This window comes from Macaca thibetana, chromosome 6 (genome assembly GCF_024542745.1).
Source record: "Macaca thibetana thibetana isolate TM-01 chromosome 6, ASM2454274v1, whole genome shotgun sequence".
In the NCBI taxonomy this organism is placed as follows: Eukaryota; Metazoa; Chordata; class Mammalia; order Primates; family Cercopithecidae; genus Macaca; species Macaca thibetana.
Window position 1 is genome coordinate 144,270,871 of NC_065583.1, and position 12,551 is coordinate 144,283,421.

Here is a 12,551-nt window from a genome sequence, read left to right on the forward strand (position 1 = left end):
ATTATGGGTCTGCCATAGATGGAGCCTCCAAATATTAGGCATATTAAAATGTTTTTCATAGCAGACATATCCAGCTTTGTGTTTATGGCTTTTTTCTCTTTTTCCAAATGATATGTGACCTTTTAAAGGGTTGTCCTTTTATTTAGCAGTTTCAACTGAGTTGGATATGCCTCTCACTGCTTAATTGGAAATAACAAAGTGGCAAGAGGCTCCTTACCTAGTGTTGTAAATTAGCCTTTATAAAACTAAAGGGATTTGAAGTGAAGTTTTAGCTTCCTATCTAATTGAGATTAACATTTGCCAAGATAGCTGCCAAGAATATTCTGCATTGAGTTCAATAATTTATATAGTTATGTAATGAAGGAAAACCTATTTTTTGTTTTATATGATTTTTCAGTCTTTTATATAGTTATACATTTGATTTTCGTGCTTGTGTATTATTTTCTTTCTTTTTTAATTTTACCTAGGACACCATTTTAAGGCTCACAAGGCTGTTTTGGCTGCTTGTAGTAAGTTCTTCTACAAATTCTTTCAGGAGTTTACCCAAGAACCTTTGGTGGAGATAGAAGGTAAGTGATTGTTTATTTTTTATTTTTTGTTTAATAAATCAAAGAAGCCATTTTATTTAAATACTGGTTTTAAATACAATACTTAGCAAACAATTGGTGAAGCAGTTTTAGACAGTTTATTAAGACACCATAGGAAATAGGCATCAGTAGTTCTATAGGTAAAGGTAGATAAATTGTTCTTTTGATACCTGAGAAGTCTTACTTTCAGTGAAGTGCTTGGTTGAATAATCTGCCAGGAAAAACTTAGATGGTAAGTGTTGGTCTTTTCCATTGTGGAAACTGGTGGTCATTGTCTTTTGAATTACCGTCTTTGTTCAGTGGGTTTATGTTTCAGACCGGTGGAGATGCTGCAGGTTACAGTAGAAACTTCTACTGTACTCTGTAGCAGAAGTAGTGATGTAGTAGCAGAGGTACAGATGACATGCACAGTGTGAAATGGGCTGTCATAATAGGAGGAAAGCTAGTTAAAATGAACTGAAGTAGTGTTCAGAGGAAATTCTGGCTCTACAATGGGGTGGATCAATACCTGTTACCTTGAAGCAAAAAGTGATTTTTGTACTTTCTAAACATTTTTCTAATAACCTGCCAAGTGCCAGGCATTGTAATATGTAGTTTGTGTATTGTCTAATTGCTCACAGCAATCCTTTGATGTTGGGCATGATGGTTTTTGCTTGTAGTCCCAGCTATTTGGGAGGCTGAGGCAGGAGGATTGCTTGAGCCCAGGAATTCAAGGCCAGCCTAGGGCAACATAGACCCTGTCTTTTCTTTCTTTCTTTCTTTTTTTTTTTTTTTTTTAAAGGGAAATGGTGTTACATTTACACTTCAGGAAAGAGACTCTAAAAGGTTACTTGCCCAGGGTTGCCCAACTAGCAAGGAATTAAGTTTGTGCTATTAATTACCATGCTTTTTCTTCTGCTACTGCAGTAACTCTTCTCCTACCACCGGCATCAAAATCCGAAACAGTAGGAAATAAATCTGTTTGCTTATGTAATTACAAAATTTTAGCTTCTTTTAGGGTTCTTGGATTTTGGTTTTGTATCTATTTCATCGTGTATGTATTCTTTGTTCTGAATGGGTTGCCTAGAAACATGCTTTTTTTCCCTTTGATGCCTAGAGGAGTAAAGAAAACAAAAAAGAGTTAAGAATGTTCTTTAATTTTGGTATGTTCCAGTTTAGCATTATAGCTGATATATTTGCAGCTAGATTATCTTTTAATATCTATGATCAGGACAGAGATATAATTATGGAAATCCACAAAACTTAATAAAGTGAGAATCTGACTGCCCAGATGATAGTGGTTTCTACTACAAAGTAAGCCTCCATGAATTCATTCACACCTGAGGCTTATTAAATATGTGACCTCAGGCAGGTTACTTTACCTCAATTGCATGCTTTTCTCCTCATCTGAAAAGTGAGTTCATAGGTTTATAAAGACTAATTGTGATAACATGCAGAATGCCTGGCATAATACTTGGTGTATTGTCAAAGTTTAACAAAACAGGGACCGGCCTAGGAAACATTAGGGAGACCACTTCTCTACAAAAAATTTTAAAAATTATTAGCTGAGTCTGATGGCATATGCCTGTGGTCCCAGCTATGCAGGAGACTGAGGTGGGAGGATTGCTGGGACCCAGGAGATCAAAGCTACAGTGAGCCATGATTTTGCCACTGCACTGTAGCCTGGGCGACAGAGCAAGGCCCTGTCTCAAAAAAAAAAAAAAATATCGTACTGAATACCTATATTATGTACTATGTTAGACCCTGGAGCTGAAGAATTAATGAATAAGATATCCCTTAAAGAAGTCAGAAAATTCCATAGCAGGTGAGCAACAGGCAAATAAAGGAGTTTAAAAAGTATTACAAAGACTATTACTGTGAAATGGTATCACTGAAGAGGGAGAATGAATGATTTGGTCTTCCTTAGAGAGGAAAGATTTCAAAGAGGAGAGTCTGAGCAGAATTTTTTTTCCTTTTTTTTTGGAGATGGATTTTAGCTCTTTTTACCCGGGCTGGAGTGCAATGATGTGATCTTGGCTCATCGCGACCTCCACCTCCCAGGTTCCAGCGATTCTCCTGCCTCAGCCTCCCGAGTAGCTGGGATTATAGGCACGTGCCACCATGCCCAGCTAATTTTGTATTTTTAGTAGAGATGGGGTTTCTTCATGTTGGTCAGGCTGGTCTTGAATTCCCCACCTCAGGTGATCCACTCGCCTCTTCCTCCCAAAGTGCTGGGATTACAGGCGTGAGCCACCGTGACTGGCCGAGTCTGAGCAGAAATTTTAAGTCTTAAAAAACAAGTGGCCTAGCCGGGTGCGGTGGCTCACACCTGTAATCCCATCACTTTGGGAGGCCGAGGGTGGGCAGATCACCTGAGGTCAAGAGTTGGAGACCAGCCTCACCAACGTGGTGAAACCCCGTCTCCACTAAAAATATACAATTAGCCGGGCGTGGTGGCGGGCACTTGTAATCCCAGCTACTCAGGAAGGCTGAGGCAGGAGAATCGCTTGAACCTGGGAGGCAAAGGTTGCGGTGAGCCAAGATCACGCCATTGCACTCCAGCCTGGGCAACAAGAGTGAAACTCCATCTCAAAAAAAAAAAAGAAAAAGAAAAAGTGGCCTAAGCTGGAATATATTTGTTGCTGGTAGAATGAGCACACACTACCTGGAGGAGTAGAAGTAGAGCCTAGTCTTCTGAAGATTAGTCACCTTGAGATTTGGGTCTGTGGGGTCTTCAGTATTTGAACTCGAGATAGATAAGAAAGCAAAATAGACACTCTTTTATTTCTGTCATTTGGTCAGATTCAGGTTTAAATAATTAATTTGGTTCAGTATCTTAAGCCCTTAACTTTGGGGTTACTGTACTGTCTAGCAAGGTCACCTGGCTGTGGAGAAAGCCCTGAGCATATAGTTAGAAAACTGAGTTTTAGCCCTGTTTTAACTGTTTGTGTGTTGTGTGACGTTAGACATCTTGGATTCCTTATTTTTCATATATCACATAATTTTGGAGTATGTCATGGACATTTGAATATTTTGTTACAAGACTGGATGCTGTTAAAATTCTCTGGAAAAATATTTTTAGTTTTTTGGTTTTGCTTTAGCGGGCAGTTCCTCTGTGGGCTGCGGATCCAATTTGAACTTAGTTTTCAAAACCTTTGTATTGCCGTTCAGGTCCCAGGTGTGCCATCCGTGCCATTGTGCAGTTCTCAAAGCCTTTGCTCTGCAGTCTTGGGTCAGTTCCACACATGGGCATCTTGGTGGTAAACTTGAGATTGTATACACAAATGTGGAGGACTTTTCTCCTTTCCATGATATCCCTTGTACACAAGCTCCCAAGAGTTTCTTTTCGTGGTTCTTTAGTGAGAAAACTGGGATTTTAGCTTCTTCGTGCGCTCATACGTTTTCTGTGGAGGGGCTCATTTCCTGGACAAAATGGAGAGAGAGAAAAGTTAAGAGAAAAAAATAAAATGAATTCCCTCCTCCATACTCTTCAGATCATCATCTTTTTCCTAGTTGTTTTGTCAGAAGAACTTTCTTTAAGAGTTTAGGAGACCACTACCAGCCACAGGTGTGCAGACTCAGAATTGGAACTTGCTTTGAGGCAGAGCTGAGAGAGAAGAAAAATTACCAGGTATCCACCCCTCCCCATTGTCCCTCTCCCATTCATCGTCTTTTCTGGTTCTCTATCCAGAAGGAGTTTCTCTTGAAACTTTTCTCTGTCTCCACTCACTGCACAGTTAGATTTGGGCTGTCCTCAAGTCTAAGCTGACATTTGTGGGAGGAAAAAAACAGGAAACTCACTACTGTTTGAGTTTTGATTTCTCTTCCCAGTCTGCTTGCTTCAACTTACTTTTCAGCGTCCTTGTATGTTTGCTTTATGTGTTCTTTCCAGGATTTTTAGTTGTGATCAACGGACAAGATAGGGTGGAGTGTGCATTCTCCATCTTAGCTAGAACTGGGACCCCATCCCCCACTCGTAAAATATAAATAATGACTTACAGCATGGCACATTAGATGGGCATTAGAGACACCAGGGAAGCTATCACAAATACAAATGTCCAGGTTGCATTTCCAGATAATTAAGTCTTTCAGTAGTGGGATCCAGGCAACTATATTTAAAAGTTCTCTAGGTTCTTGCTATGTGGGTTGTGGTCTGAGGACCACATACATGGGGATCATTAGGAAACTTGTTAGAAATATAGACTCAGGTTCCACTCCAGACCTGCTGAATTGGAACAAGGTCTCCAGATGATGCCTATGCACAGTAAAATTTGAGGAGCACTGCCCTAGCATGCTTCTAGTGTGCAGTCAATGTCGAGGACCACTGTCTTAGACGATTGCATAAAAGCAGATGACGTGTATAAATTAAGATTGTAATATTCTCTATGAGTATAAACTCATTAGGTGCAAGCTGAGCTCACCCTCCCTGTTTTCTGTGTTCCTGGTTAAAGTAAGTTACCTTTGATTAGAACCACAGGTTCATCTTTGATTTCAATTCAGATTTGTTGCTATTGAAGCTAATTGGATCCCAGCTCACCTTTGTGACTTGGATTCACACCATACAAAATCTTCAACAGACCTTCATTCCTTTGTTGAGAACACACAACCTTCTAACCTGAACCTCCAATTTTCTAAATTCATTCTTTTTCTACTTCACCTGAAACCACAGATCCATAGCACTTAGTTTCTCTGTAACAGCAACTCTAACATAGTGTCCAGAAATTTTAGCCCCTACTATCAAGGACAAAAAGCATCCTTGTATGTGTTTGTACATCTTTTTTTTTTTTTTTTTTTTTTTTTTTTTTTTTTTTTGAGACGGAGTCTCGCTCTGTCACCCAGGCTGGAGTACAGTGGCCAGATCTCAGCTCACTGCAAGCTCCGCTTCCCGGGTTTACGCCATTCTCCTGCCTCAGCCTCCCGAGTAGCTGGGACTACAAGCGCCCGCCACCACGCCCGGCTAATTTTTTGTATTTTTAGTAGAGACGGGGTTTCACCGTGTTAGCCCGGATGGTCTTGATCTCCTGACCTCGTGATCCGCCCGTCTTGGCCTCCCAAAGTGCTGGGATTACAGGCTTGAGCCACCGCGCCCGGCCTGTACATCTTTTTGAGTAGGAGTTTTCCACCAGTTGCAGGGATTCCCTGAGTCTAGAGTAATGCCAGAATGCTGCCCCCTTTTACTCCGTTCTAAGCATTGCTGGCAGGGAGAAGACTCAGATTAAATTGTTCACTTCAACATTTTCCTTAGATACTCTCTTAGAAAAGTTGTATTCTGCACACTTCTGTTATGAAGGGAGTAAGGGATTGCTGAGATTTGTTAAGTTACCAAACTAATCTTGATGTATAATTACTGTACATCTACCATCACTTCACTTAGCTGGGCAAGTGTTATCAGTTTGGTTCATGTTAGCTCATTAGGTCACTGGTTTGTTCCTAGGACAGTGTTGGGCTGGTCATATAAGTTAGAAGCACCTGGAGGCTGGGCGCTGTGGCTCATGCCTGTAATACCAGCACTCTGGGAGGCCGAGGCGGCCAGATCATGAGGTCAGGAGATCGAGACCATCCTGGCTAACACGGTGAAACCCCATCTGTACTAAAAATACAAAAAAAATTAGCCGGGTATGGTGGTGGGCACCTGTAGTCCCCGCTACTGGGGAGGCTGAGGCAGGAGAATGGTGTGATCCCGAGAGGCGGAGCTTGCAGTGAGCTAAGATTGCGCCACTGTACTCCAGCCTGGGTGACAGAGCGAGACTCCATCTCAAAAAAAAAAAAAAAAAAAAGAAGCACCTGGGTGCTCATAATAAACAAAAACCCAGATATTTATCCCAGTTTTGATTCCGAAGATCAGGTACCAGTACTTTTTTTTTTTTGGAGACGGTCTTGCTCTGTCACCCAGGCTGGAGTGCAGTGGTACCATCATGGCTCATTGCAACCTTGACCTCCTGAGTTCAAGCAGTCCTCTCATCTCAGCCTTCTAACTGCAGGCACATGCCACCAAGGCCAGCTAGTTTTTGTATTTTTATTTTTTATTATTATTACAGTTTTTGAGATGGAGTCTCTGTTGCCCAGGTTGGGGTGCAGTGTGGTGCGATCTTGGCTCACTGCAACCTCCGCCTCCTGCATTCAAGCAATTCTCATGCCTCAGCCTCCCAAGGGGCTGGAATTAAGGCGCCCGCCACCATGCCCAGCTAATTTTTTTTTGTATTTTCAGTAGAGACAGGGTTTCACCATGTTGACCAGGCTGGTCTCAAACTCCTGACCTCAAATGATCTGCCTGCCTCAGTCTCCCAAAGTGCTGGTATTGCAGGCATGGGCCACCATGCCCAGCCTAGTTTTTATATCTTCTGTAGAGAAGTGATCTCACTACTTTGCCCATGCTCGTCTTGAACTACTGGCCTTAAGCAATGCTCCTGCCTTGGCCTCCCATAGTGCTAGGATTACAGGCATGAGCCACCACACCCAGCCCTTGGTACCAGTGCTTTATTTAGTCTATAGGTGATTCTCATCAGTCAAGACAGGGAGCTAGGTCCACAATTCCTTATTCACATCTTCTTGGAGGCCAGACATACTTCTCAATATTCCAGATTTTAGAACTTTTCTAAGGGCAATGAAAAACATAATACTTGCAAATATTAATAGTTTAGCAGCATATAGCATGTTAGTATTCACTGTAAGTGGGATAAAGACTGGACATAGCCTCATGTCAGTTGAGATCAAGTTTTGCTGCCAGATTTATGGAGAAACTTCTGGTTTTTTTGTTTGTTTGTTTGAGATGGAGTCTTGCTCTGTCACCCAGGCTGGAGTGCAGTGGCATGGTCTCGGCTCACTACAACCTCCACCTCCTGGGTTCCAGCAATTTTGCTTCCTCAGCCTCCCGAGTAGCTGGGATTACAGGTGCGTGCCACAACACCCGGCTAATTTTTGGAATTTTTTTTTTTTTTTTTTTTTTGGTGAGACGGAGTCTCGCTGTGTCTCCCAGGCTGGAGTGCAGTGGCGTGATCTCGGCTCACTGCAAGCTCCGCCTCCCGGGTTCACGCCATTCTCCCGCCTCAGCCTCCCAAGTAGCTGAGACTACAGGCGCCCGCCACCACGCCCGGCTAGTTTTTTGTATTTTTAGTAGAGACGGGGTTTCACCATGTTAGCCAGGATAGTCTCGATCTCCTGACCTCGTGATCCACCCGCCTCGGCCTCCCAAAGTGCTGGGATTACAGGCTTGAGCCACCGCGCCCGGCCTGTATTTTTAGTAGGTACAGGGTTTCACCATGTTGGTCAAGCTGGCTTCGAACTCTTGACCTCATGATCCGCCTGCCTTGGCCTCCCAAAGTGCTGGGATTACAGGCATGAGCCACCACACCCAGCTGAAACTTCTGGTTTTAAGAGAAATGGGAGGCCAGGTGTGGTGGCTCACGCCTGTAATCCCAGCACTTTGGGAGGCCGAGGCAGGCGGATCGTGAGGTCAGGAGTTCGAAGCCAGCTTGACCAACATGGTGAAACCCTGTATCTACTAAAAATACAAAAACTAGCCAGGCGTGGTGGCACGCATCTGTAATCCCAGCTACTCGGGAGGCTGAGGAAGCAAAATTGCTGGAACCCAGGAGGTGGAGGTTGTAGTGAGCCGAGACCGTGCCACTGAACTCCAGCCTGGGCGATAGAGCAAGACTCTCTCAAAAAAAAAAGAAAAAGAGATACGGGAAAGTAGAGACAATGTGGCTGAGATATAATAAGGCAGAATCAAAAAGATTTGTCATTGATTCAGTATGGTGGTGAGGGAGAGAAAGAAATAATGTATACGTTTTGTGTGATGGGTAATACAAGAAGAGTAAGAGCAGATTCAAAATGATATTTTTTCTTTGATAACTTTCTTCTCCTAACTTCAAAATTAGTTTTTCTGAATGTTAATAGTGCTGGTTGTTAAATGAGAAAAATGTCCGTAGGCCAGTTTTGAAAGGGTTGATGCTTCGATTCTTTTACCACATTTTTTTTTACCACATTTTTTTTTTTTTTTGAGATGGCATTGTGCTCTTGTTGCCCAGGCTGGAGTACAACAGCGTGATCTCGGCTCACCACAACCTCCCCCTCCCGGGTTCAAGTGATTCTCTTGCCTCAGCCTCTTGAGTAGCTGGGATTACAGGCATGCGCCACCACGCCTGACTAATTTTTTGTATTTTTAGTAGAGACGGGATTTCTCCATGTTGGTCAGGCTAATCTCGAACTCATGTTCTCAGGTGATCCACCCTCCTTGGCCTCCCAAAGTGCCGGGACTACAGGTGTGCGCCACAGAGCCCGGCCTCCAAGCTTACTACTTTTTTTATTTTGAGATGGAGTTTCACTCTTGTTGCTCAAGCTGGAGTGCAATGGCATGATCTCGGCTCACTGCAACCTCTACCTCCTGGGTTCAAGCGATTCTTCTCCTTCAGCCTCCTGAGTAACTGGGATTACAGGCGTGTGCCACCACACCTGGCTAATTTTTTGTATTTTTAGCAGAAATGGGGTTTCACCGTTTTAGCCAGGCTGGTCTCTAACTCCTGACCTCAGGTAATCCTCCTGCCTTGGCCTCCCAGAGTGCTGGGATTACAGGTGTGAGCCACCGTGCCTGGCCCTTATCACATTTTTTGGCTGACTCTGTGTTGACATGGCAAACGGAGTTTTCTCCAAGTGGAAGATCTGCCTCTAAAGATTGTCAACAAGTATTTGGACTTGAGCAGGAAAGCAGAGGAATGATCCTGAAATTCTAATATATTTGAGAATGCTAGTGGTATTAAGATTTTCTGGCTAATATAGTTTATATCTCTTAGCATATGGTTCTCTCAAAGTTCAGCAAAGCCTTTCTGGTGAAAATGTTAATAAAAGTCAAGATGTAAATTGGAAGAATAAGCAGTAATTCACCCATCCTACCACCAGAGAATAACATGGAGGGATAGGCGTATGTGCGTATGTACAAAAAAAATAAATTGAGGGGACTTTAGAATTATGAGTAAGAGATTATGAACCTATAGTGAATGAGAACATGTATCTTCAAACTTTTCCAAGCAGGAAGGAAAAGTTTGAAGTTTTTATCCTGTTAGTATCCTATTTAAAATCTTTATCATAGATTAGGAGTCAGACCATCTGGGTTTTATCACTTTATAGAGATGTTATGAGGATTAAGTAAGTTAATGCTTATAAAGTATTTAGGGCCTTGCTTTTTGTATATATAGAAAGTGTTATGTATGTGTGTTTGATTAAAAATCAAAATCTCATTTGACTTTGGAAACATTTACACATTGTTTTAAAAAGGATTTTTCTTGTGCTTTTAAACTTTTGGCCAAAACTTCTGAAAGACAGCAAAAGCTCGTTGTGTTTTCCTTGGGCTACTCTCATATACTGAAGAATAAATGATAGCAACAAGGAGAAAAAATACAAAGGGAACCAAATAAAACTAGCCCTCAGTGAGTCCAGTTATTTTTGTTTGTTTATTTGGTAGAGTGTAACTTGGTCTTTTTTATGGTGTTTCTCAATATTCAGATTGCTTTTAGACATTTTGAAAATGAGTTTGCTGAGGTTCAGAGTTTCTGAATTGCCCCAGATAACTCAGTTCATGTAAGAGCTGTGAGTGAGTAAAACATGAAAGTTATAACTTCCTGAATGGTATCCCTTTTTTTTTTTTTTGAGACAGTCTTGCTCTGTTGCCCAGCCTAGATTACAGTGACATAATCTTGGCTCACTACAACCTCCACCTCCCGGATTCAAGCGATTCTCCTGCCTCAGCCACCCCAGTAGCTGGGATTACAGGCACGTGCTACCACACCCGGCTGATTTTGTTATATTTGTGATAGAGATGGCGTTTTACCATGTTGGCCAGGGTGGTCTCGAACTTCTGACCTCAAGTAATCTGTCCACCTCGTCCTCCCAAAGTGCTGGGATTACAGGCATGAGCCACTGCGTCCAGCCGGTAACCTCTCTTTACGCAAATAGAGAATGCTGCTTTGAACGCTTAAATCATACTCCACCAGCATTCTTATTGTTGTCCTGAAGGCTGCATTCAGATGTGTAAAACAGATGGGAAGAACATATTTTTGTGAATTGCAGTTTTACCTATTGTGTGCAATTTGGACTTGGGCATTTCTTAGTCTAAAATTTATGTTAAATATAGGTTTTCTTTTTGTTTTTCTTAATAGTGCCTCATAGTCTTTCATTAGCAAACTGAACCAATAATACATAGCATTGAGAGACATAAACAGAGTATGACTTTAGGATTAAATTTTAAACACAAAACTGTCAAAAGTATCAATGATAAATGCATAATTTTGAAAGTGACTTTAGGCCTGGCGTGGTGGCTCACACCTGTAATCCCAGCACTTTGGGAGGCTGCATGAGGTCAGGAGTTTGAGACCAGCCTGGCCAACATAGTGAAACCCCATCTCTACTAAAAATACAAAAAATTAGCCAGGCGTGGTGCTGGGCACCTGTAATCTCAGCCACTCGGGAGGCTGAGGCAGGAGAATCGTTTCATCTGGGGAGGTGGAGGTCGCAGTGAGCCAAGATCATGCCATTTCACTCTAGCCCAGGCAACAGTGCGAAACTCCATCTCAAAAGAAAAAGAGAAAGTGACTTTAGTATTTATTGATTTATTCCTCCTGTTCTATATTCCTCCATTTTAGGAGGCACTGTTAGGTACTGTGATGTGAGTGTACAGATCAAAAATCTTTTTCCTCAAGTAGTTTACAGTCAAGAGATGTCCATGAACTGTCATTATCAGAGTGGGTACAGTTTATAGAATTGAGTCTTGGAGAAGTAATTAAAGAATGTTTCATGGTTAACCCATTTATACCTGAAATTGCAATTTTTTGAATTTGAAAAATCAGACCTTGGTTATGCCCCTGAGCAGTAGGATATTAATAACTCCCACACACTTAGCGTTCAAATAATGGAACACTAGGCATAAATGGATTAAATAATGAAGGAATAGAAAGTGTGAACAGACCTGCAATTGCTATAGCACTTGTATCAGTTGTCAGAAACCTTCCAACAAAGAAAAGCATGGGACCAGATGGCTTCATTGATTAATTCAATGAAATGTTAAAAGAAAAGTTAATTTCAGACCTTCTCACAGCCTTCCAAAAAACCTGAAGAGGAAGGAATATTTCCAAATTCATTGGTAGGCATTATCCCAGTACCAAACCGAGACAAAGAGGACACAAGAAAGAAAACTATAGCTCAATATCCTTGATGAATATAGATGCAAAACTCTGCAGTGAAATAGTAGCAGACTGATTCTAACAGCAAGGTACAAGTATCATATTCCATGACTAAGTGAGATTTATCCTTAGGATGCAAGGATAGTTCAACATGAAAACTAGTTGATGTGATATGCCATACTAACAATAAAGAAGCAAAATGACATGAGCATCTCAATAGATGAAGAAAAAGCCTTGGACAAAATTTAATACCATTTCCCAGTAAAAACTCTGAACAAACTAGGAATAGAAGGAAATTATCTCAATGTAATAAGGGCCCACAGCTAACATACTCAACGGTGAAAAACTGACACTTTTTTCTCTAAGATCAAGGAACAAGACAAGGATGCCTGCTCTTATCACTTCAATATAGTACTGGAAATCCTCCCTAGAGCAATTAGTTAAGAAAAAGAAGTAAACACCATCCAAATTAGAAAGGAAGAAATCAGTCTTTTTTGGCAGGTGACATCTTATATATAGAAAACTTTAAAGACACCACAAAAAACTACTAGAACTAATAAATGTAGTAAAGATGCAGGATACAAAGTCAGCATACAAAAGTCAGTTGCTTTTTTTTTTTTTCTGGAGATGGAGTTGCATTCTTGTAGCCCAGGCTAGAGTGCAGTGGCGTAACCTTGGCTCACTGCAACCTCCACCTCCTGGATTCAAGTGATTCTCCTGCCTCACCCTCCCGAGTAGCTGGAATTACAGGCACCTCCCACCACACCGAGCTAACTTTTTGTATTTTTAGTAGAGACGAGGTTTCACCATT

General features: G+C 41.7%; 1 protein-coding gene across 6 annotated transcripts in view; it reads left to right on the forward strand.

The window, feature by feature from the left end:
• Positions 1 to 12,551, forward strand: part of ZNF131 (zinc finger protein 131) — a 113,895-nt gene that overhangs the window by 60,248 nt on the left and 41,096 nt on the right. For 5 of the 6 annotated variants that reach the window (XM_050793444.1, XM_050793447.1, XM_050793446.1 and 2 more), the window contains exon 3: positions 468 to 569. In XM_050793444.1, coding sequence (XP_050649401.1) covers positions 468 to 569 — 102 coding nt within the window. Of the gene's footprint in view, positions 1 to 467; positions 570 to 12,551 lie in introns of those variants that run through there. The other variant, XM_050793450.1, reaches the window with a different exon arrangement.